The 26,139-nt window shown below is 39.2% G+C and overlaps 1 protein-coding gene across 1 annotated transcript in view; it reads right to left on the reverse strand.

Moving 5' to 3' along the window:
• Window positions 1-26,139, reverse strand: part of TENM4 (teneurin transmembrane protein 4) — a 353,790-nt gene that overhangs the window by 174,323 nt on the left and 153,328 nt on the right. Inside the window, exons 6-8 of the mRNA XM_085299249.1 lie at window positions 22,051-22,221; window positions 16,926-17,140; window positions 11,879-12,089 (exon numbers count right to left, since the gene is read on the reverse strand). Coding sequence (XP_085155375.1) covers window positions 11,879-12,089; window positions 16,926-17,140; window positions 22,051-22,221 — 597 coding nt within the window. The remainder of the gene's footprint in view (window positions 1-11,878; window positions 12,090-16,925; window positions 17,141-22,050; window positions 22,222-26,139) is intronic.

Here is a 26,139-nt window from a genome sequence, read left to right on the forward strand (position 1 = left end):
GAACTCTAACCTTCACATGCAGGTATCATGATGCTAAATTAGGAAAAGGGCAACAGGCAGGCAGTCCTTTAAATAACTCCTCAAATCACTCCTGACTCTGGAAAGTCAGAGTGAAGTACAATAACCACAGCATCCGACTGCATGTTATTCTCCCCCACTCTCCCACTCTTTATCTGTAAGAGATATTAAAAAAAAAACATTTGTAATAGCAGACACCCCAGATGTCCATCARTGTATTCACAGCATATACCTGCTCAAGCCAGCAGTGACTCCACAGTCTGGATAATTTCAACAGGTGATGGTGAAGCACAAAAAGTTTGTCATTCACTATAATGGACACTTGTCCAGTTTGGGTTGCTTGTTGAGACCATTCAGTGCTGCTGAGTTTGCCAAACTTGCAATACAACATATGAGCACGCTTTCTCTTGCGATATCTGTACTTTTCCTTCTAGTCCTAGCTTGAAATATCTATCCAGGTACTCAAATAGCTCCCATCACAACAGCAGCGGTCTTCTTCCCAGCATTTYAAGCACATTCAATTTCAATCCCAGCTAGAAATACTACAGAAAGAGCATTTTGTGCAGTATTTTTGAACTTCTGTTCTACACTCAGCCAGAAACTGAGACTAAGTGGGAAAAGTCTAGGAAATATATAAAGAAGAGACCAGGTCCAATCATTTCAGAGGTATAAACCACATTTGGCCTGAATTTGGCTGGCCTACATGAGAGCTTTATTGCACTGGCTCACTCCTTTCTCTCACTGTTTTCATTTTAAGAAGAAATCTTTCTAGCACAGAATGGCTGATAATTTAAAGCTATCAGCAGGTTGAAAGCACAAAGTGTAATGGGATTTCAAAAGCACTTGGGCACTGGTCTATGTATACTACCATGTAAGTTAATGATAAAATCTCCATTGACTTAACTGGGACCAGAATGAAAATAACTTTTAGAAAATCCTGCTAATGTATTTCTCTTGTTCATAGGGATATAGAGGAAACACTGTTTTCTTYCCTGAGAATGTGAGCAATGCGAAAAGCATGAAAGGTCTACGAAATACAGTTCTTAGACAGTCATATGTTGAGCATCTGAAAAAAAATATTATTTGAAATCACTTGAAATGTGATTATGGGTTACAAGCTAATTGGAAAAAGCTTTCAGTGAATGATCTGAAAAAAAGAATAGTCTTCCTCCTCCTTCTAAGATGCACCTTTAAAGCATGCTAACACTTTAGCCATGATGACTACTACATGGCAAGATCGTGGAGGTCTAGACAAATGCCTTGAGAATCTTTCCTTCTTCTTCTTCTTCTTCATTTTATTATTTTTTTCCCCAGCTGGAATATTTTTAAGCTTGAATTTTGCTCCAGTAAATGAAACTCTCATATGCCCAATTTGCCCAAGGGACCGCAATGATTTTCTTTCTTTTCTTTTCTTTTTTTTTTTTCTGTTCCTTCCCAATCTCAGAAATTGTTACAAACTAATACAGGAAACAAAAATTATTCAGCCTTCAGGGTTCAACTTCTGGAAGTGCACTAGCAAGCAGGAAGTTACTTCATGTTCAGCCCACTACAATTTCTACTCTTGCAGCTTGGGGCAAGGCTAAAGTTCCTCTGAGTTTCATTTTAAATGATGTTGTAAATTGGTGAATTCTAGGGAAAAAAAGCAACTACTCTTAAAACTATTCTTATATTCACACACACAGGACCTCACATGTGACTTTGTTCAAACAAATGCCATAAAAACTTGGCAGTATTATCATTCTAGGTGCCTTAAAGACTAAGTTTCATTTTACATGAAGTCTTTAGAAAATATATCAAGCCTGATGATTGATAAATAAGGATATGTTAGCTGGAATGGCAGATGTCTTGGGTCATAGAATCATAGAAACAGTAAGGTTGGAAGGGACCTCTGGAGATCATCTAGTCCAACCTCCCTGCTCAAGCAGGGGCACCTAGAGCGTGTTAGACAGGGTTGCATCCAGGTGGGCCTTGAAGATCTCCAGAGAAGGAGACTCCACAACCTCTCTGGGCAACCTGCTCCAGGGCTCCGTCACTTCTCACAGGGAAGAAATTCTCCCTCACCTTCAGGTGGAACTTCCTGTGCTTCAATTTCTGCCCATTGCCTCTTGTCCTGTCACACGGGACAACTGAAAAGAGTTTGTCYCCATCCCCTTGACACCCTCCCTTCAGGTACTTGTACACATTGATCAGATCCCCCCTCAGTCTTCTCTTCCCCASRCTGAACAGGCCCAGCTCTCGCAGCYGTTCCTCASAGGGCAGGTGCTCCAGCCCTCTGAKCATCTTTGTAGCCCTAYGCTGGACTCTCTCCASTAGCTCCATGTGTATCTTGTCCTGGGGAGCCCAGGACTGGACACATGACTCGAGATGAGGCCTCCCCAGGGCTGAGGAGAGGGGCAGGATCACCTCCCTCCACCTGCTGGAAACACTCTTCACAATGCACCCCAGGAGACCACTGGATTTGTTGGCCACAAGGGCACATTGCTGGCTCATGGTCAACTTGTCATGCACCAGCACTCCCAGGTCCTTCTCTGCAGAGCTGCTCTCCASMAGGKCAGMCCCMASCTTGKACTGGTGCCTRGGGTTATTTCTCCCTAKGTGCAGGACYCTGCAYTTGCMCTTGTTGAACCTCATGAGGTTCCTGTCTGCCCAACTCTCCAGCCTGTCCAGGTCTCTCTGAATGGCAGCACAGCCCTCAGGTGTATCAGCCACTCCTCCCAGCCTGGTACCATCAGCAGACTTGCTGAGGAGGCACTCTGTCCCCTCATCCAGGTCATTGATGAAGAAGTTGAACAGGATGGGACCCAGGACTGAGCCCTGGGGGACACCACTAGCCACAGKCCTCCAACTRGASTCCRYRCCWCTGATGACGAYCCTCTGAGCTCTGCCTTTCAGACAGTTCTCAATCCACCTCACTGTCCACTCKTCTAACCCACACTYCCTGAGCTTCTCTAGSAGGATGTGATGGAAGACASTGTCAAAAGCCTTGCTGAAGTCAAGGTAGACAAYGTCCACTGCTCTCCYCTCATCTACCCAGCCAGTCAKTCCATCAKRGAAGGCTATCAGGTTGGTYAAGCAGGATTTCCCCTTGGTGAATCCATGCTGACTACTCTCGATCACCTTCTCCTCTGTATGCCTGGAGATGACATCCAGAATGAGCTGTTCCATCACCTTTCCAGGGATGGAGGTGAGGCTGACTGGCCTAGAGTTGCCTGGGTCCTCCTTCTTGCCCTTCTTGAAGACTGGAGTGACAYTGGCTTTCTTCCAGTCCTCAGGCACCTCTCCAGTTCTCCAGGACCTTTCCAAGATGATGGAGAGTGGCCTGACAATAACATCTGCCAGCTCCCTCAGGACCCATGGGTGCATCCCATCTGAGTCCATGGATTTGTGGATGTCTAGCTTGCCCAGAAGGTCTCTAATCCTTTCCTCCTCAACCAAAGGAAAGTCTTCCCTTCTCTGGACTTTCTCCTTCACATCCAGGCTGCAGGATTCCTGAGGGCTGCCCTTAGCAGTGAAGACTGAAGCAAAGAAGGCATTCAGTAATTCTGCCTTCTCTKTATYCCTTGTCACCAGGGCCCCTGCCCCATTCGGGAGCGTGCTCACATTTTCCCTCCAGTTATACTGCCAAAAAATAGGTGCCTGATGGGATGAATATGCCCTCAAGCACATTGCCTGGTCTCCAGCTACTTCATAAAAGCAGGAGTGCCCCTACAGCTCCATGACAGATTGGTTATCCCTGTAGGGACATCCTAGATCTCCTTGGGTATCCCAGATWGCACTAGGTGCTTGAGCTTAGGCAGCTGCGTGGAGCTCTCAATGGTCTTAGAGCAGAACAAGAGAAAAAGCAGAACTCATAGCTCTGTTTCTGCCTCTAGCTGACTCTCTGGAGAAACCTGGTCAAATCATTCCACTTCCCAGAGTCTCCAGAGCCCCTCTAGAAATCAGTTTAACGTAATTTATTCAGTTCTCATTCTTATACTGTTGCAACAYTTCGATAAAGAAAGCAGTCACACATTAAAAACACAGAACAGCCATTATCCCGTAAAAAGTCAATAGGCATTAAGGTACAGACTATGCCCTCATTCCCCCACCCCTGCCGCGGAAGGGGGTCTACTAACTCTGGAGGTGTTGACGTTTTTGGCTTCTACTCTGTCATGTGGTCAATTAACTGCATGCAAGYATACACATTAGGGGTACCGCTTACGCACAGCCTTTAGAAAATTAAGTCTTCAAAATTCTCTCGTTCTAGCACAGAAAGGGTTCTCCTTTGGTTGCCAAAGTGGACAAGTAACTCTCAGTACCTTATTTCTCTGCRTTAGCAGGAGGGCATTCATGGAAAGAAAAGTCTATGCAGAGCTGTTCTAGCAGCCCAGTAATACGACACAGGAATAAAACAAGCTGTGCTTACATTAGCCTGCAGTCTGGGGTGCACGGAAAGAGCTATACACAAAAGTGCAGAAACGAAAACCATATGTAGCATTTTACACATTTCTCCAGAAACCTTCAGATTACACTAGAAGTTGTGTCATTAAGGCAGAATTCTGCTGTTCTGAAAAAATGAACTGAAAAAAAAATGGAGACAGAAATAACAGAAAGAAAGAAAAAGGCTTTAACTTTAGTATTATATAAACCTTTTCTTGACCCTAAAACTAAAGTAATTACCCCAATCAATAAACCTTTTGTACAAGCTCCGTCAGATCAAGAGAACTTGCCTGTCTGCAAACAGCACAGTGACAAGCAAGTTCAAGGCTACCAGCCCATGTAAGTACAGATGTAAGCAGAGCTTTCCAAAAAGCCAAATCTACCTTCCTTTTTCCTTTTTTTTTTTCTATTTAAACTATTAAAACCACACAAAATCTGGATCATTAATGGCATTCAGATAGCTAACTCCTGAATGAATACTTGCTGGCATCTAAATACCCTTACAAATATGGCTTAGTTTCCTTTGTGCAATAATGTAAATGTAAATACATGTCTGTTTTTCTGCGTATTTTTCCACCCAAATTATCACCTGTAACCATAAGATCTATTGAAAGATGAGCACACATATATACATAAGAAAACAAGATGAAGCTCAAGTGTAATGTTAAATGAATTACTCTATCTCTAGTTTAAAATTAATCTAGCTTTACACACTCTAACTTTCTCCTGCTAGTTTAGTTTTTTCTCTGAAAACATCAATGAAGTGATACACTGTATAAGGAAATAGCAGTGTGGAAGTTGTTACAGCCAAGTTTCTGACCTTTACAGGCTTCTTATTATTTAATCATCTTTGAGATGTGTCCCTGATTTCCCCTATATTAGAGATGCCTTAAGTCTTCAACAGAAAAAATCCTGAAATAATAATTTTGCCTGCCATTAGGGCTTGGGGAGCAGGGTTGTTACCTAAAAATTGTTTCAGACACTTGCACACAGAGAAAAAAAAAAAAAACAGGTCACCACAAATAACATCTAGATTGGAAAAGGCTGGTCTGACTTTGGGTTTTTTGGAAGGGCTGCGGCCCCAGCGGACGCAGGCAGAAGCAGCACTTCGCAGCGGGACTGGTGCGCCGTAGGAACAGCTCTCAGACACGAGCCCCCCGTCAACCCGCACGGTTCGGCTGCACCGCCAAACACGCCCTTCCTCTTCCCTTTTCTTAGAGGAATTCCAGCCAAATGGCAGGATGAAAACTGTCCGCAAACATTACTGACCGGAGCCGAAAGGGATTTAAAAACCTGGAACGGTGCTTGATCTGTTAGGAGTGGTACAAAAGGGCGGGCAGCGAGATAAGCTCTGATACGGGGACACATTGAGCCCCCCGGCTCACTTCGGGGGGAAATGAGACAGTTCATCACTTTTGGGGGTTGGAATACAGGTGGAAAGATTTAAAGAGCACGGATAAAGTTACTGCTGAGCCCRAGCTGCTGCACTTTTCCGGGGCATATCACTACCGTATGAAAACATAATTACTGTTTCATCGGGGATAGCAAACAAAAACCTGTGGCCACGGGGAGCACAAAACTAATGTGAAAAGTGTGAGCACCTCCCCACATCCCTCCTTCTATTTCCGGATTCAGGCTCAGACCGTGTTTGCTTTTTATTAYGCTCCATAAAGCAAACAGACTGGATTTACACGTAGCCTGGATGAAAAACTGGCATCACACCAAACACACTATTAAACTTTTTTGGTGAGGGGAATTCTTCCAGCTCATAGAAATCTCGGACAGAAGGAGTTCACCCCACATCCCCATCTCCTCAGGTCATGCCCCACCTATCAGGCTGGGTTGGGTTGGGCTAGATGGGGCTGTCGCTCTCTTRTCCTCTTGCTACCCTTCTGCATGGAATAATTCAGCTCTCACCAGAGGTCCTTAACCCTGTGGCCAGCTGGTTGTTTTGTAGAAGACACCTTTGAATGCTKCAGCATAACCTGAACCTACTCAGTGGATAAACAAAAGTTCTCTATCAAGTAGAGCTGTCAGCCTAATGTCTTTCATGAGACCAAATTCACAAGGAAAAAGTCTTAACCAGATGGATGTGCAGATACAAGTAAAAACAAACACAGGATGCTGTCTGGGGATCAGTAGCAGAGGTGATGGAATCTGGGAGGCACATTTCTGCATTACAGAAAGGAAGATCAGTGCCTTGCAGGRACTCATAAAGGATCCTTTTTTCTCCTAGCTCAACTGAGTGACTCTTTTTTCTCTAAATATTACCTAACTAAAACCTACTAGCTTTGCAACAYTCAGGGAAGCTGGATAAGAGCTGACTGAAACCAAACTGCAGGAAAAGAAGCATCAGGAAAGGGGTGGTTGCAACAAGAGGGTAATCAAAAAAGGCACTGACCATCTGATGGAGTGTCTGCCGGGCAAGGGCTTGCACTCGGACACAGACAGCTGAAGGCAAAAAACTATTTGTGGAGCATGCAAAGCTCTGCTGTTATTTTGCCAGAAAGAGATCAAAAACATTGAAAGTGAAGTTTTGATTTCCTACCCACTGTGCTTCTCRTATGTCACTATTTTTCTTTTCCTCTGCAGACCAAGCAGAACAAAAAAGTTTTGAGTTTGGGAAGGAATAGGCTGTTAATGAATTATCTGAAGAGAGGTACCATGAGGTGCAGGCACTCAGAAGTCCRTCTGTGAATCAAGGTAGTGGATAAGATGACTATAATCATGCAATAGGGAACAACACTACTCTTAGYATCTGAACATTTCCATGGAGCAGTAGGAGCCCAATCAACATGTAAAGGGTCCTGATTCAGCAAAGTACTTGCTAAACTTTCAGCATGTGCTGYGTTTTGTTGGACAAAGTCTACAGACAAGTTTAGGCTAAGGCAGTTGATGGACATTAAATCCACTTTTCCTCATTCAGAGTACTGAAGATCTTCYTGTACATGGGAGTTAAATCAAGTAACTCAGGCATTAAGGAGCTAAAGGAAAGTGTAAGCCAGAACAGATCACAGCCCTTGTTAGCTTGCACGGTCTCCTGACTCCCCAGTATTTACATGAAGCCAATTTAGACTTTCCCAGGCATTAGCAAAGCCAGTGTAAATAACTTTAATGGCTTTGAGATTGTAAGTGGATCACACTTACGCATCCCCTCTGAATTGGAAGTTGAGAGAGTCTAAGTTAGTGTACCCATAGCAGCAACTCTGAGTTGCTCAGACTCTTCCTATTCCCTTGGTTAAGAACAACCTAAAAACTTAGACATTTTCATTCTGGGCTAAATAAGAAACACTCACATCACTCCTCACAAAACYTCTGCACTCAGGAGAGTTCCCGATGCTTGCCTCTGGGTCCAATAATGCTTCTGTCGTCCCTAAGCTCAGTCCTGCTGTGAAGCACTCCTCTATGGGTACCCTTCTTGTGTGTGAACTGCTAAGCCAGGGACCGTATGGGRGTTGGCTGTATTTTAGGCTATTGCAGGAAGGGAGCTTGCTTTTTGATGTATACTGTAAAGTGCTATATGTGCTGGCAGGCCCTTATAAACGACACCACCAGCTCACTTTGTACTTTGATGGAGGAAAGTACTTACAGGTAGCTTTCTTCACAGATAGTGGAGGGGGCAGAAGGAACAATGGTCCTTTCTTAAACTTAAGCACTATCTCCTGCAGAAGATAAAAGCAATACAAAACCTTGCATTCTACCATGGTTGTTCTACATGTGCTTTCTGTCACTTGTTGGGTGATACGCTGGTAAACAGAGATGCTCTCCTCTCACAGACGGGTGATTTCTCTTTTCCTTTTGATTTCTCTGTGACCCTGCACAGCCAGGCTTTCCTGAGCTCAGCAGTAACAGCTGCTGGAAGACTCTTTCTCTGACTCCATAGATGCTGTTTTCTGGCTCTCAGATGTTCCTTGTCTCTACTGATCAGATTTTTTGGCTAACATTTYTGTCTCAGATGTGCTATTCTAGCTCTTCCTCAGCCTACTATTTATTCCGCTTATACCAGATTACTCTGAATAAATCGCCGCTATCAGCAAAGGGGAATCCACAAGGTGCTTTTCAGAGAAGTGTTTCTAATATAAATTTCAGAAAGTGCCACCAATGTCATTTAGAGGAAAGTTAATTTATTATTGAGAGACCATCGTCTTCCATTCCTTTATTAATATCTTGCATTGTAATTGAGAGGAATGGGATAGAACAAAGTTATTAAATACCCAAATTTTTCCTAGAATAACCTTTTTCTCCCTCCACCTGAATTGCCAGTATTAGGCAGAAGTATAAGCTCTGACAAGCACTATGATGCTGTATTTTCTCTAGGTTTACATGCAATGGCATGTAACAGGCACACATTTTGACACTACTAATGTGGATTTAGTGGATTTAGTTATAGCTCTATCTGATTACAAAACAGTATGATGGACAGTCACATAGTTTATGAAATTAAATGTGCTATCAAACTCGGAATACAGATTTTTTTTCCCCCATTTTCCTCCAGTTTCTGCTAGAATAATGGAAGACACAATAATTYCAGACAAGCACTGCACAGTAATCATAGTTGGTGTTGTCGTACAGAGCAAATGGCCTTCAATGATTTTACTACTCTGAAAAATTCAACCTGTTGGAACACAGCAGATAAACTTGGCAAAATCAGTATCCTCTCTATTCAACATTTTTATTGCTGAAGTGAAGACCACAGTGTTTTACTCAGGTGAGTCCTTTCCTTACTCATAGGGGAGTTTTGCCTGAGGAATGCCTGCAGAATTTGTACTTACTGTTATCCCCATTATCAGTTCAGTGCTTTCACTATTAAGGATGATTATTATATATTAAGCATGATTATTAATTAATGCTTTATGCTTTTTCCCAGCAGTTCAATCACCCTCACAGCCTCTCTGGGGAAATGTCATTCTCCTCGGTTTTATACGCTGAGCAGCTGAGGTATGAGCTTGTGCCAGGCCGGAATTAGCACATCAATCAGAATCCAGTTCTGAACAGGCTGCGGGACCTTGTCAGATCACTGGATCCTACCTCTTCCTGCTATACTGCTATACTTTCCAAMTGCACTTTCACTGTAAGCATTAAGTCATTGCAACAATAAAAGGSGATTTTTCTATGTGCTCCTGCTACAGAAATCAAATGAAATGGCAACTTGCCTCTGACAGTCAACACAGCTCCTGCACAGCTTCCTCACTCTGCACAGATCTAAGGTTCCCATCACGTGTGACTTGACTTATTTGTTTGGMGCTGCAGTTTTACACCCTGGATCATAAACATCATGTCAAGTTGCTGTATCCTCTTGACTCTGGCACCAACAAAAACTATAACACTACAGTATTACAGTATTTATAATTTTAAAATGTAGCAACCATGTCTTGTCAGACCTCATGAATATAGTAGAAAGGTTCTGAAGCAATACAGTGTCTCTACACAGAAACCTGCCTGGACTTCTTTTAAATAAGTTGTTGAAAATAAGACTAAATAGAAAGGTAGCAACTAGTTACAGGTATTACATAACACTTTTTTAAATGCTACACTTTTATGATCAAATTGTACTCAAGAAGCCACATCTTCCACATCTAAAATTCTTACTCATCTGAACTGAGTTTCAAAGTGAGTAGCTTGTGCCTAAACAGTTTTTCCTGTTCTCCACTGCTTTGTGTTGTTATAAAGCCATCAATGAGCAAAAGCGATTTCCACATATGGGATAAAGCTCTCTCCTGCAATACAGCAAGACAAAGCTTCCTAGTACTGAAAGACAGAATGATTCAAGGTGAGTGACGGATGCATCATGGCCTGTTTGGCTTGTCGCATGGCCAGTGTGACAGTCCTAAAGGCAGTCTGAAATGTGTCTCACCCACACCATTCCTCCAGTAATCAAATACAAGTTAAGAATGTTTTGCCTTTTCTTTTACTGTGTTAGTACAWTGAGACTGGGCTGAAACTCTAGATACAACTTCCTTTGTTTTTTTGTCCTACATTGTTCCTTTCTTCGGAAAGAACAGTGACTGGTGATTGTGCTTTAAAAATATTTTCCACTGTGACAGCTTTACTAATTTCATGAACTGGGAAATTTTAAACTGGAGAAATTTATAGAGCAGGAAAAAAAAAACAGTCACTGTCAGAAGGACACTTGGGGCAATCGATAAAAGTAAAAACTCAACTCCCAACATTGCTAAAACAAATTAAATGAAAGTAAATCCACATTCCGTAGAGCAAGCCTTCTATTTTGTTAGCTAACATGCAATTATTTCTGTTGTCGTTTAATTCTGAACAGCACTGGACATGTGAAGTTCCAGGTTTTAAATTTAACACAGGGTATTATGGCAGTATTTTATCATGTGCATTAGATAAACTTTAGCGCTAAAGCTGAATATTGGAATCTTAATGACTTTGCTTTAATAAGACCTAAACTTTTAATTAACTTGCCAAGACAAATTACAGCCYATAGCTCTTTGGTAACTATTGCAGACAGCTGAGACTCAACACCAATGTCTCTTTTYGGAGAAGGATTAATGGCAAAAAGTCCATTAAACAATCATTGTGGCTAGACGAAAGCTGAGTGCTAGTTTCACGAAGCAATCTTTGAATTACAACTGAATGAATTTGGGGATATGGACAGGTTCATCAAGTCAGTCAAATCTAAACTTGAGTATTACTGAGTCTGAAGCAGATTCTGGGGAATGGCTGAATGTAAACAGGAGATTGGGGCTTGCTCACGGCGTGTGATATTTGCAGGGTGGAGGAAGAATATCCAGTGTGCTGTGCTGTCAGGGAGCCCACCGAGAATATCCTGTCCTCCTTAGACAACAATAAATCAGTGCCTATGTGCTGAACTGGCAAGGCACTTTACTGTCACAACAACTGAGAGATCTGTAGAGTTAATTTGCACTCGTTAAAAAAATCTCCGCTTCTTTCTGCTAGAAAGGAGATGTTGCTGTGTTTCCTATTACTAAGTCTTGCAGTGCTCTTTACAAGGCTGGAGTTTAACCCCAGTACTCTGCCTGAACTCCAGCTTGGACAGTTTTGATGGTGCTCAAAGGCTCATTCAAATAGGAGTGCCACATTAAACTGTTGCATGGTGCTGCTTTGTGCTGTTTAACCATTCTCATACCTCTATTCCACGAAGGAAAAAAAATGTTAAATAAAAACGAAGATCAAAGGAAAAGAATGAAGCAGGGCTGCTGAGGCTTGTAATCCATCACTGGTACCAGCTGCAATCAGGTTCTGGATATAGTTATTAAAAAGGTCTATAAATAGACCATAGTATAAATACCTATGAGCTATTTAAGGCCTAACACTATTTAACAAGAGATTGTTGTTAAACACATTCTCTACAAGCATCGTCTCCAAAATCATACAAAGTTACCATGCAATTTGAGTATGTGCATTAACAGCTTGCCTCAAGCCAGCCAGTTAACACACTAATACAGGAAATCCTTACCAATAGCAGTGGTGAGAAAAGAAACCACTTCTGATTCCTTGCCATCATTGTAGAAGGCCAAATGCCATATTCCCGAATCCAAATACTGGATAAACCCTGTCTCATGGCTGGACAATGGCATAAAAGTTCTGTGTTGCCTCTGAGGTCCTTCCAGGCTTCTTGCCTCCTGCGTCAGCAGACGTCTTCCATCAAGGAGCTCAACAAAGTCAAACTGCAAAATAAAGAAAGAATGATTTTCCACATGGCTTCCAGGCTCAGTCTCTTGCTTTGGGTCTGTCTTATAAGGAACACAGACATACATTGCATCAAGTGTTAGAAATGTGCATTTACAGAARTATTCTAAGCAAGATTTTCTCTGGCAAGTAAATTATGTTCTTGGACCACCAGCAAGTAATTGTTTTGGAAATAGCTAGCATATAAATGTATTTGTCTGTAATTGCATKAATCAAGAAATCATCTTTATTTAGAATGGAATTTGGGCATATTCACCTTACTGATGTGCTTTTGTTTTGTAGAAACATGGGCAAGAACTGCTGTCCAGGGAATTTGTTTGACATGTCTAAATCGCACTGTAAGTACGCTGATAAAAAGAAGCTACTCAAAAGCTTATTTGTCAGTTTACTTGTGTCTTAGATAATAAGGAAAACAGACCTCAAAAAATACTATCTAGCCTAAMTGGATTGTTTGCTAGAATTGCTTTTGGTTATCAAAAAAAAAGAGATAAGCTGGATTTTGCAAATAAATTCTGGTAGAGATCTGGCAGAAGTGCTTTGCTTAGCCAGCAAAGATTTTATCTTAAATTATTAGCAAAAGAGGTTGAAAGATCCTAGAAGATAGAAAACAGATAAAGTGATATATAAAAGTCCCATTTAGGGGTCTGTCTCTTTGACATTTTCCCCCAAAAGATAAATATATATACATATATAAATATATATATATATGTATATATTGCTGGACTATATTCAGGTAAAGAATTGCTTTGATTTTGCTGCTGGAATTATAAATACCTTTTGTTTCCTGTTGATGTAAGACAGTGACTTTCTGCAGTAACTATATTTTGTCTGGTAATATATTAACATGACAGGTCAGACACAAGCCTAGCAGATATCACAAATGTTAAGTGAGCCTTACCTAATCTGACTCTCATCTTGTSGTTACATGCACTAGTTAAGAACAGAACATGTTGCGAGCAGAACCTAGCAGTCAGAGCACATCTTAACTTAAAGCCTTTACTTGTTTTGGCCTRTCATCTCATCTAGTTGGTCAAATAAGCTTGTGTTTTTTGGCAGGAAGGAGGATGACAGGGGCAAAGACACGGCACTTATAACTACTTGTGCCAGTAAATGCTGCTGCACTAATAACTGGATGTACATGTTGGCAGAGTGAGGCAACAGAATTTASGTTCCTAATCCCTTCTGATTTTCCTGTAACAAAATTTGTGTGCTTCTTTCATACTACTAAGTTGTCTGAGAGTTGTCTGAGTTGTCTTTAAAGTCTGCCAATGTTCACTGCRTGAACTGGACATGAAGATGAACTAYTGYCTASACTGACTGCTMGTCAGTTCTTGCTGTGGGCATGACTGACACAGCTGGGAACGTGGTGGGAGGAGRACATCACGGTGYTGTCTGGTTGTTAGGAATTTCCCATTGGGGTTGAGTCCAACTGAGAAACACGCTAGCCAGSTGTGCTCAAGAAGTTAAAACAGATGAAAGCAAATTTTACGTATTTCCACTTCTATTTTGGAGCTTGACAGAGCAAATCGACTGTGTTTTTGAAAGTGTATCAAAGCAACAGATAACTGCAGACACAGTAGGCAAAGTTCATCTCACTAAGTGTTGACACATGCATGGTAACTTCAATYAGTTCTCTAGAACTACTGAAAAGTCAGTTAAAGAAATGGACACTTCTAGAATGCAATCCATCTCATCCTAAAGTTGACATTGAAAAAATGTCCAATGGATTGTACYCTAGTGGCATCTATTTCGCACTACATATTAGATGTAGATGCCTAAAGCTAAGGGAGATGAAAACGATTCCAAGGCCCTCAGCTACAGTGAGCTGCTGTTGCTGCAGTCCAGTCGGGGTTAGGCTTTCCTGAGGGTTCCTGCCAAACCTAAGAGTTTATTTTGATAAATACAAACAGGCTAGTTATTTGGCTGTTAATGACTTTGCAAAGTTACTATTTTACATAGTTGCAAATATGAAYTGAACCGCAAATGAATTATGTTTTATTACATTTTTAATACATTCAGAGATTTTTAATATGCAATTAGAGTTATTGCAAGCAAAGATATTGTCAATAAAATACTATGTTAATCAATTCAAATGGTATAAGTGGAGAAATATCTCCCATAAGCTGTGATGGCCAATCCCTAAAATTTATGATTTAACAAAACTTGGCTTAGGTTAAAAAGAGTCCTAAAGAATGATTTGATATAGGAAGACTAAAGTTAACATACCGTAAGAAAATTGCATAAATTTTATTATGATTGGCTGAGAAGAATTAGAAGAAATGATTTTAGTTACCAGTAAATTATTTTAGGGGTTCTACAGGTTCTATTTTAAGACTACATAAATTTGGAGCTTGTACTTTCTTCCTTCTTATTAGTTTCTAAGGTTGCCAGCAACCTTGAGTAGATGACAAATCACTGCTGACGGAGAGACTCCGAAGGAGAACCTGGAATAGTTTGTTGTTTCAGCATGGATAAATGAGTTTTAATGTTTTACCAAATTCAGGAATATATGCTAAGAGTCTATTCCTTGGGTAGCAGCTGAAAGTTCCTTAAASAAGATTGGCTATCTTAAAGCCAACATCACAGAAAGCAGATTATTTAAACCAATGCAGATGAAAATCTTACTGTCAGCTATAATTTTACTACCACCATTGACTAAATAGGCTGGTGGAAAAAAAAAAAAAAAAAAAAGTCTTCCAAGGAGGGCTCTATCANCTCTATCATTGCACAAAGTATAAACTTCACCAAAATGCTGTTTATGAAATTCCTTACAAAATTTGGAAATACAAAACTCATTTGATAGATTTATGGGGAGCAGCAGATACTTTGGGATAGGCAGAAAAGATGAAACTTGTATAAAATATAYAAACTATGAGACTCATTTACCTTTTCAACATAGAAAATAGGTTACTTTTTTAACGAATCCRAAGAAAGCTAACAAGCTATGGTGAGATTAAATGCTAAGGATTAAACTTAATATGAAAATATATAGAGAGTGTTTTAACTGACAGCATTTTCTCTTTAAATGAATTTAGGAAAGTAGATCATTTCAAAACTAAATTAAACATTAAGAAGTAATATATGATATTGCTTAAACATCTGCAGTTTTAYTATAATATTTCTTCTGAATAGGGTGAATTTGAGGACAGGTTTCTATTATTCCAGCATGACTCTTACTGTTTGAATAAAAATAYCCCTCTAGTCATTTTTGATGATGTTTTGGTCCACATGCTGCTTTTTTTTTATATATACCTGGCAGCTCTGAATTTGTAGATACACAAAAAGCAGCATTCACAAGGACTACATGCAATTGCATTGCCTCCTTCAGCATGTACTTTTGACAAAGATGCTCCACATTCCCCATTTAATTTCTTATTCACAGTTGAAGCCTCAAGTGGTAAATAACTGTGCTGTTTTAAATGGAAAAGGTCCAGATAAATTTTGATAAATCACTCAGAATATCCCAACAAAAACTAGGCTAGAAAAAAAGCAATGGTGAAATCAGTGTGTGCTTCCTAAATGTTCAAAACCTTACCATGGTTGCGTGGAATGCCCCACTACCATTTAAATATTTTGCTTCAGGTTCAAAAGATTTTCACAAAGCTTAAGTGTTAAATTTTAGCATTAATTTGTTATTTAAACAATTGAAATTATTCCTGTTATAACCTTTTTCCTATAACAGAAATGGCTAATAATAAAGAGGCAGACTTACCACAGACTTCTGATCTACAATTAGTATTATTGTTGTGACCAAGATTTAACTTTCTTATTTAAATAACAGAGGAGATTTACTTTTTAAATGTCTGAATTTCCCCTTTAAGAAAGCTTGATTAAAAATGGGTAATAATAGCAATAACTGTTGTGTCACTGAATTTATGACCTGATGATCTTACTTAAATGCTTTAATTCTGCAGAAAAGCTGGCAGAGAAAGTGTAGATTTATGATATCTCCTTGACATAAATAAGTTGTAGATTTGTGGAGGGGTAGAAATTTGCTTGCTAAAGAAGAAAAAAGTAAGGACAGGATATTTCTATAAATCTCAAATATTTGTGTTGTTTGCTAGATTTTTCAGTTGTTAATGGAGGGAAAGGGAAAGTTAAAGCAGTAATATAACTCTGGTAATAATCTGACAACTTGCTGATGCAAGCTGTAGTAAGATGCTTTGCATTACCAATGACAGTTACATCCTAATGTGTTAATCAATCTRGTTAAGAGCAGTTTAGAAAATGAAAATAGAAAGCAGAGAAAATAACGTACAAAAGCCTTATTTAAGGGGATGGTTCTTTGGAGCTTTCCCTAGAAAGCGATTTTTTGACAGAATTTTGCCAAGCTGTGTCAAGTAAAGCAAGAGCTTTCATTTTAGTACAGAAGAAGAATAACTATTTCTTGATTTCTCCTTAAGTAAGCCAGTCGCTTTTTTGTAAAATCTTGATTTTATTTGGTTATTGGACCAATTATTGGACCCTGGCCAATCTCAACCTAATCTGACAGTCAACGGGCATAACACGAAGAGTTGACTCTATCACGAGGGGGAAACGGGGAGTCTGCAACAGAGGGCACAGACCACAGCTAGACCGGATGACTTAGGAGTAGATTCTTCTGCTGTATGATTCTATGATTCTATGATACCACCAAGTTAATGTGTAAATAACTCGCAGTTGTCATTGGATTATCTTTTTCTGGAATATATGACCATTAATATCTTGCAAACACGCAGTAAATTCTTGAGACAGATATCTGAAATAAAAATAATAAATCATAAGAATATAAATACAAAGATAGCTATTGCTTCATGGAATTGTGGTCYCATTACCTGTGTATGTGATGGTGGAAGGCCTTTTCTGCCATAGATGCCCACCAGGGCAGCCTTTCCTAAAGACACATTGAATTTCAGATGGACTGGGTGATCGATGAACACCTGAGATCTCCAAAAGATACCAGGAGGGATCTTCTGCGTGGCTCTTCTGCCAACATCAATTTCTCCAGAGTCTATAAAACTGTCGTCTGGAAAGAAACTACTGGGCTTTCCTGCCAAAATACAGGAAGAAAAATCTTGCATTAGCCTTAGATGCTAAAAGTAATCCAGTCACACTGGTATCTCTAACAGTCATCTTGAGAAACAATCTATTATTGTCCTGAGGTCCTCAGAATACTTTGTGTACGAAATCCCTACGATTATGGGAGAAAAAAATGGCTGGGTTATTCCTGGTGTTAGTAACAATTTTGTTTGAAAACAGGAATATGGGAAAAGTAACCTGGAGAAAAATGCCCCTTTGTTTAAATCAAAACACTAGAGTTTCTGTAATTACATTTGAATGTTAAAAGTAAATCAGGTTACATTACATCATGAATTAATATATGCTCAGTTAGGGAGAAGACATTATTACATTAGCAAAGAGAAGTAAAGCAGTTGTGAAGTAGACATGTCACAAAATGGAATGGTAGTGGGGAGAACAGCAGTATGAATGATGCCTAATTGGAAAAAGGAAAATATTTCTCCATTAAATTAATGCTTGACAAATGGTAGCAATATTTGAGCTTCATTCCTCAGTCCAAGAAAGGCTGAAGAAAATGCAACTAAGAGGAAAAGATGAAGGAAACCATATCCTGCACTCAAAGTAATATCTACTAAGAAACTTGAGCAGTTTTAATTAGGTTTCAATACAATATGTAAAGTGTGTTATAATCATCAATCCTCTTTTAGCAAACAAGGAAATGGAAGAATCTGTTTCTCAGAGCGAGCACCAAGTGTGAGCGATGGCAAACAGCACATGCCATAACATCTCATGGTGTCACCAGGGAGCTCAGCATCTCTGGAAAACACTTCCGAAGAATTTCAGGTTAGATACTTGAAGTTCTCGAACTCAGTGGCCTCCTTGAAAAATCTGGACCTAAAGAAAGCCCAGAGAATGAGAGGCAGAATGGAAAATAAATAAAATCCCACAACACTGGCTTTTAAGCCTTTGCGATAATCACTGGCCACACAGCTTCCCCTGCCATGAATAGAGAAGAGGAAGGTGGCAACTGCTTAGCAATAGCCTTTAAAATAGCTGCTTGAAAAGTATGCAGTAGTGTCACCTGAAAGATTTTGGCTTCAGTAAGGAAAACACTGCATGGACCATCAAGGACTGTATTTATTAATTTGGGAAATTCAAATCAATCTTATCTCATCTCTGCGCCATTACACTTCACTACTATTTGTTTCATAGATCAAGCAATTCTAACAAAATGAGAAAGAAACTCTCAGAAACATACAGTCTTTTGTAGCAAAATCACATTGTGAGAATTTTGCTTYCATAATCTACATGTGGGAAATAAGAAATAAAAATTTATTTTCCCACTCRTCATGAATACAAGTCAAATAGAAGTTACCTGCAGTGTTGAAAGGGTGATTGGTAGAACAACCTTTCAGCCATAAAATAAAATGTTGCACTGTTTCCAATAACAATATTTCATTTAAATATTAATCTCCTCCACATCTCATCCCAAGTCCCCAAGAGAATTTGATGTAAATTGTTAGCTTTCTAAAATACATATATAAATTAAATGCATGTTATCAATTAACAAAAAAAGATATCTAGAGATGCTTCACTGATGGAGAATCTTTCTTTCACTTTTTTTAATTGTATAAAGTTTTTCAGGTCAACTTTTGGTCCAAATAACATTATTTGYGATGTAAAGTTAGCAACTGTTCAAGTACACTGTTGGAATGGGACCTGGTGACACTCTTCATTTTTTTATGCTAGCTTGTGGCAGAAGTTTTTTCCATGCCAGCATAGTTTAGAAAGCAGAGGGTGTATACCTGCTCACAGAAAAATATTCTGGTTTTATCAGACTCTCATTTATCCCTGCTCATTGCATTCAAATGAACACAAGGGAAAAATCTGCAGACAGTTTTATTCTTTTTTAGTCAAAATGTAGATTAACATAGATAATCAGAAGCAGCTTTGGCAAATGCAGATTCTTACTGAACCATCTGTGGTGAGTGCAATTGAGTACAATGAAAATCAGACTAGCTTGATTCTAACAGTTTTACTTTATAAACTAGATATTGTTAATATTTATCTGGAATAGTAAAAATTACTTTTCACACTGTCAGGTTTAAAGGAAACAGTTCCCATAGTCTTCATGCAAAGATTCTTGTTCTATTATTGCGAGATGCAAATCTTGCAGGATCCTATTAAAGAAGAGCCAAAGATGCCACACGTTTTGGTCCATAAGGATACGTTTTTCTGATTACTACTGACATGTTTTATAGATTCATAGAAATTCAGATGAAAAACCTGAAGTGTTTGATATTGTTCATTAATAAAGATTGTGAGGGAATCAGGGAAGGTGAGAATTTAAATGATAGTTGTTGCTATGCAATAGATATAGCCTGGGGGAAGTAAGCGCAGCACGTATTCTGCACCGACAGAGAACAAGGCTTGCTCAAACAAGCAAAAACGCTTCTGCGATTGAATCAGAAAAGGTAACTTCACAGAAAGAATTGTTTGTACACACAATTCCAAAGTTTATGTCTCTTCCTGGTGGACAGTTTTAAGTCAGAGCATACGATATTGCCAGCGGTTGAGATTTACCCTGACRCCAAAGTCCAGAGGAGGACTCTCTTTACCAGGCTGAATTCCAGCCCCTGAAGACAATCTAAGTTTGTTAGTTTTAACCTATAGCAGGATCAGGTCCTTAGGACTGGATACTTCATAAATAAAGTACAATAAGTAATTTCAGCTTCTAATCAAAAATTAGTTTTTAATCAGGATATTGGCTACTTAAAATTAACTTCAGGTCTGAATTCTTAATTAGCCTCTCAATTACTTGGTTCTTTCTACACATTACCTTGAATTTTTTAATTGCCGTAGCAACTATTTCTAATTTATTTGGTTATTAAAATGAATTATTTCATGTCAGCCACTGCTGAATCTGCTTATAGTTTTGATACCAAGGTACCCTGACTCATCAAATCACTTAAGAACACACTTATATTTCTCTGACTTCAATCACAGCTAATTACACGCTTAAATGTAAGCATGTGATTAAGTGCTTTGCTGAACAGGGCTGGGCTTAAACAGACGTAAATGCTTTGCTAGAGCACAGTCAWAGTTGAAAATGAAAGACTCTTACTGCTAATTGGCAAGGCACTGGTAATGATACATTCAGATCAGCTATAAGGAGGTTCTAACCCATTTCAGACTATTTCATTGGGATCAAAATACTCTTGAACATATTTTAAATCAAATTTTTAAGAAATTTCAAACATGACACATTCCGATTCAGAATAGCAGTCATGCAGCWTTGCTAGTCTAGAATTAGTTCCATAGTCACTTGATGGAGAAAAAGCTGTATTTTGAGGGTGGGTGGGATTACCCCTGTAAAAAAGATCTTGGCCAAATACACGTTTTTAGTGAGGACAAGATATTTTCCTCTATGTTCAAAAGATTCCCTAACATCTGTATGAAGGGCTATCTTGAGAAGTCTTTTAATGATATAGTTATGGTATTTCCCAGATTTCTCTTTTAATAGAGCTTTTGGCAGCAATCAAAACTTTTACTGATTTCATTATAAGCATGGTTGAAGAAGAAATCAAGTGGAGGTCTTTGATTCGGACTGCAGTTTTAGACACATCAATTATATTTTCATTTTGACTTTTTAAAAGGTAATGGACCTCTTCTTTAAAAGAAGATATTTCAAATATGGCAACTTAGAGAAGAGATGATCCGTTATGAAGCATCTTCGAATACAGCAGCAGGGATTTCTGTGGCTTGYTGTATGGTCTACTACGGTTTGTTGAAAATAACCAACTTAGCTCATTTTTCATTGTAGCAACTTGATTTGTCAGCCATCAGTTACTGGTAAATACACTGTTTTAAGGAACACATAGTTATGTCCTTCAATTAAACTAATAAAAACAGACACTCTCTTCAAGYAAAAATACTATAAGTAATATAAATGAGATATATATACACAGAGTCTCAGCCAAAGTCTAGGGACCTCTGTGGAAACTACTGAATTCACTGAATGGGTTGCCAGAGTGACTTCTCAGTTCAGAACTTTGTATGACTTGTATACTCCTTATCTTCCACCTATAAACCCTCCTCCCTTAAAATAACTACCAAAAATAGTAAAAAAAAATATAGTTTTACTGGGATCTGTTAATCTCATACAAAGAAGTATTGATACATCAACAAAACAGCTTTCTGAAATTTTGGATTCCTCATTTCTCCAACTGAGTCTTGGGAGTGATAAAACACCTGTACTTTGCAGAGCTTATAGATACTTYCGGCAGTGCTGCCTCTACACAAAGTATGCTAAGATGAACTGCTGAATTGACAAACCATCAGTTGCTTCTAATCTCAGCTGAAACTGCAAGCTGTCGGTATCGTGTTACTTTGTGGAAAGTAGGCCTTTACATGACTACCTTTGCACAGAGATGTCCATCTTCAGAGTGCCAAAACTCACAGCGAAATACTACTTAGCAAATATTCTGGTGCTTGGTGGCAACCAGTAGCCAAGAACAAAYATTTTTGCATTTTGCATTTTACATTGTAGAAAAAGCTTGTTCCAATGCTCCAGGAATCATTGAATTTTCAAGACACAAATGTGTTTGTTTGTTTATCTGCTTTCCATGACAATTACCATGCAAGGTAGAGTTTTCGTGATGGAATGCTGTACCCAGGGAGATAAGGTATAGACATTTCCACCTCGAGAGTAGCTTAAACRTGTGATGAAAAATATACGCTCTTCTATCACATTAGTGGATGTCAGAAGGGTATGAAACTTAGAAAGATGTGGAAACAAGACCAACGGCTACTACTTCTAGATGTGAAAGACTGGAAAAACACCTGATAATGGCAGTATTAAGAGTAATGGAACATGAGACTGGATGGCTGGAGTTCAGAGGCAGACAGAAGACTCACAACATGGACACACACCAACCATACCTTCACTGGTTCCTTTGCCTTTCCTGTCAGGTAACTCTAACCCTGTGCCCCCCGAAGGATATAAGGAGACGTCCGTTGGCACTGGCCAACTGCTGGCTGTGTCTTCCGTGATTTCATACATCTGCCCTTCCATCGGCTGCAGGTGCCAGTTTAGGCCAAACAGGTGCATGGCTGTGGTGAGCAATGAGAAAAGTCATCTTTTTCTGTTTGGGAGAGTTTTCAGAACTACAGGGGCACTTTCTAAACCCTCATTTCACTTCTTTATTATTAGTGAATATTTTAGGACAAAAATGAAATTCATGTTACTAGACATCCCTTGCTGATTCTGCCATAYCAGTTCCCTTGGTCTTTCCACCCACTTAAATTACTACTGGATCACTTGTATCAATCCACTTGGCTTATTCCAGTAGAACTACTCCTGATTTACAGCCTACGTGAGAACATAATCAGGCACCATATTTCAGAAAACTCCCAAGTCTGAAGTGACAATGCATTGAAYACGTAAATACAAGGAACGTTATCTATCTACATACCAATAAATTCTAGAAAACTACACTTTGGTTTGTTTTGCTGTATTCAGAGGTTCTTATTTATATAGGTTCTTATTTAATTTCTACCMACCATTTATACACACAAGCTCTTACAGATATCTCTTGACAGTTTATTTTCCTGAATACGAGCAAGCAAAAATTAAGGCAATTCAAGATCAATCTTGTACACTTCATTTTGTGCTCAGCACCAGGAACGTGAGCGCTTATAACTGAGCATTCCTTAATACTATTCAGTTTCTCCTATTCAGACCAAAGATACATTCCCAAGGTTTAAAAATAAGCAACACCATTTAGATCTGTGTGATGTCAGGGCACAGCTCTCTGTAGGTTCCTGGGCCACGCAAAGTCATCTACTACACACGTGAGTTTGTTTCAAGGCATTGCATAAAGACAAGCAAAGTTAAGGAACAARGTGGAGTACTTAAATAGCAAACATATGTATGAAGAATATGGAGAACTGTATGCTTATAGTATTTTAATAGTTGTCCCTTGAAAATACAAAGCAAAATAATGTGGCTTCCTGTATCAGTTCTTCCTTCCCCAACACAAACATTTCATATTTAATCAGCATCCAGTTTACCTTCAGGCTTTCCACAGCTAAATGATCTGATATTTGCTACACTTGGAGTGACATTTATTTTTTAAGGGAGTGCTTTGATATTTTACACTGTAATTTCTCCAGGAAAATGTACAATGACACTAGCATCACAGCCATTTATCATAAACAAAAAGTTAAAAATAGGAAAGGAATAGAGCTATAGTTCTCATTTTATTCACAAAGATACATCTGAGCTTGCTAACACTGCCAGCGACAAGTGGTCAGTTTATTTAAACCAGTGCATCAGGAATAATCTTTTCAAGAGAATTGAAAAGTTGTCTGAATATCAGCATATTTCAATATATTTAGCAAAATTAGTACTTTTTTCCACTTCAGTCCTGATTAGGTCACCTACCACCTACCAACATGAATAAGCTTGTCTTTATATAGTAGAGGACAGAACATTACAAAACACACTGAGAGCAAAACTCTCATTCTACCACATAAACAGAGACTTGGTTTGTTAACCAAGTCTTATTAAGAAAGAAAATACTTTCTTAAAGCCCCCAAACAGCAAGGAAGGTATGCTGAGAATCTTTTGAAAACTAGAACATTTTACTACAGGTACCACATACCAAAAAGAAATACTGACAACACAACTGATGATTCAAACAACATAYTGGCCAGTATTTTGATCTGAACAGAGTATATTTACTTGGTAGAAATACTGTGCAAGGGAAGAGAGGAAATCAGTATGGGAGGAAGGATTTTGCATCAACTATTTGGCACTGTCACCTCTGCATAGTGTCTTTGTGTTTACAGGACCCTCATTCTCAGAGTGCCTGGACACCTCACAACTATTAACCTCCTAACATGTYAGAAGGTAGGAATCTCTTATTCCCTACTTTGTAGAAAGGGAGAAGGGTACTAGAACAGATTAAAGGTCTGACGCAGTTCACTTGACTGGGCATTAAAAGGAGGTTCTGTGTCGCTATGTGTTACTCTAACTTACTATGAGCTCGGAGGTTCACAAGTTCCAACAGGCATTTCAGGCGTTCCTCCTCCAGCTGTTTTYGTGCTAAGCTCAGTACTAGACATCGCCTGAGAATGCCATCCAGACTGGACCTCTCCATGGACCAAAGTGTCGCACAGGTGCCTTCCTGCCTGTCTCTAAGCTCATACAGAGCTCAGGGGCTTCTGAGTATGTGTGAATTCCTGCATTTAATCATACRCGGATGTTTGTAGTCCAAAGCAGAATGAACAATGTATTTTTCACTACTCCAGGCTCAGGCAATCCTAGACAGCAGGCAGTCCAGATATCTCTGCTGGCTCTAACAGCTTAAAATCCAATCATATCTACCAGATGTCTGTGTATTGCAGTGCCTTTCATGAGCTTATACTGGACATCAACAGTGCAGCCAGGAATTGAATCAATGGCTTTTCCATTAGACCATTCAAATTGCTCTGTCCTAGGGACATCATAGTGTAAGTGCCATACAAATTCTTAAGTATTCATTTAAATATTTCTCTTCTCCTTCATGGGAATGTATTGCTTATAGGTCATTACTTACTGCAAAAAAATGAAAGTGAAGAAGTCAGCACTGTTTTGGGTATACTGAGCTGGCTATGAGCATCTTTCCTGGGCATGCAAAATGCATTTGAAATCTCCTGAGAGAAAATGTCTTATGAGAAAAAAGTCTTGCTTCAGTTTATGGAAGTTCTATGGTTTTTCTGCACATCAGTCTGCTCCTTAAGCAGGTCAATCAACCATTCCATGTTTCGTTTTCCTTGAATGTAAGATTCACATTTACTTTACTGACACAASTAATGTAACCATTCATTTGGTGTCTTGCAGTGTCACAATCTAGAAAACATGATACAATTGTCTATAACAAAGGCACTATCTGTGTTATCATGTGCAGGTAAAAGTATCTATGTTATCACACAGGCCTGCATTTACATGTCAGCTCCTATCTTTGGTTAATARATTTTGTCTAAAACAAAACGCTTCTTGTATACATTGTTTCCTGTGCACACATCATCACCCTGATGGCTCATAAGAATGAGATGTATGCACATTATGCATACCAAACTGCAAAAATCTTGGAAATAGGGAATTATCTGAAAAGCATTTTGACTACCAATTTGCCTAAAAAGAATCAAGAGAACAGAGTGCAAAAGACAAAGACTGGGACTAGYGCTCTATAGACAGTTTCTGATTTCATGTTCCCAAGCATAAAATAAAAACCTACAAATATTCACACCCATAAGGCAAACAGACATCATGCAACCTCTGCTGCAGGTGGGCACCAACTATGAAAGCTTTCCTGAAACTGGAAAAAAATTGTTTGCTTTGGAAACACACTCTGGTACCACTCATGTTACTAGAAAATCACTTGCTTAAGTGTTTATCATTACTATCTTTCAGACATCAATGGCATCTGATTTTGCAAACTGGCAGAAGATTCAGTCTTCTGCTTGTTCCCCCTAACTACCATGTTAAAAAGTAACAGCAGTATATGTATCGAGTAACTCAYAGGAAATAAGTAAAACTGTTGATGCACACAGTTGTTTTAGTAGAGTTGTTTAGGAGAGGCASAGCTGAAACTTGTTCTGGGCTAAACAGATGAAAAGTTCTTCTAGGTGGGGAGGGAAAAAAGATGTTTATAAAGGAAAGCCTGGATAACACAGATGAGAGTCACAATGATATACTTTGAAGTCTGCAAAAATAGTTTGAGATTCTTGATGTTCTCAGGCTCCAGAACAATTGAATCACTGCTGATGTTTTCTCTTTTMTTTTTCTTTTTCTTTGTTTCTGTTCAGCTAGATGTGAGATGTGGCTCTAAAAGAGCAAGTGGCTTCCTAACAGCCCACATGTCCTTCTCGCTCTCCCTCCCAAACATGATGCTCAATATATATTCCCATACCCTCACGTATTAGAAGAGCTCAGTGTAATTAGCAGTCACTGAAGGGTACCTATTTTGTGCAACACCATTAGCT

This window comes from Rhea americana, unplaced genomic scaffold (assembly GCF_003343005.1).
Source record: "Rhea americana isolate MKP2758 unplaced genomic scaffold, rheAme1 scaffold_148, whole genome shotgun sequence".
NCBI lineage: Eukaryota > Metazoa > Chordata > Aves > Rheiformes > Rheidae > Rhea > Rhea americana.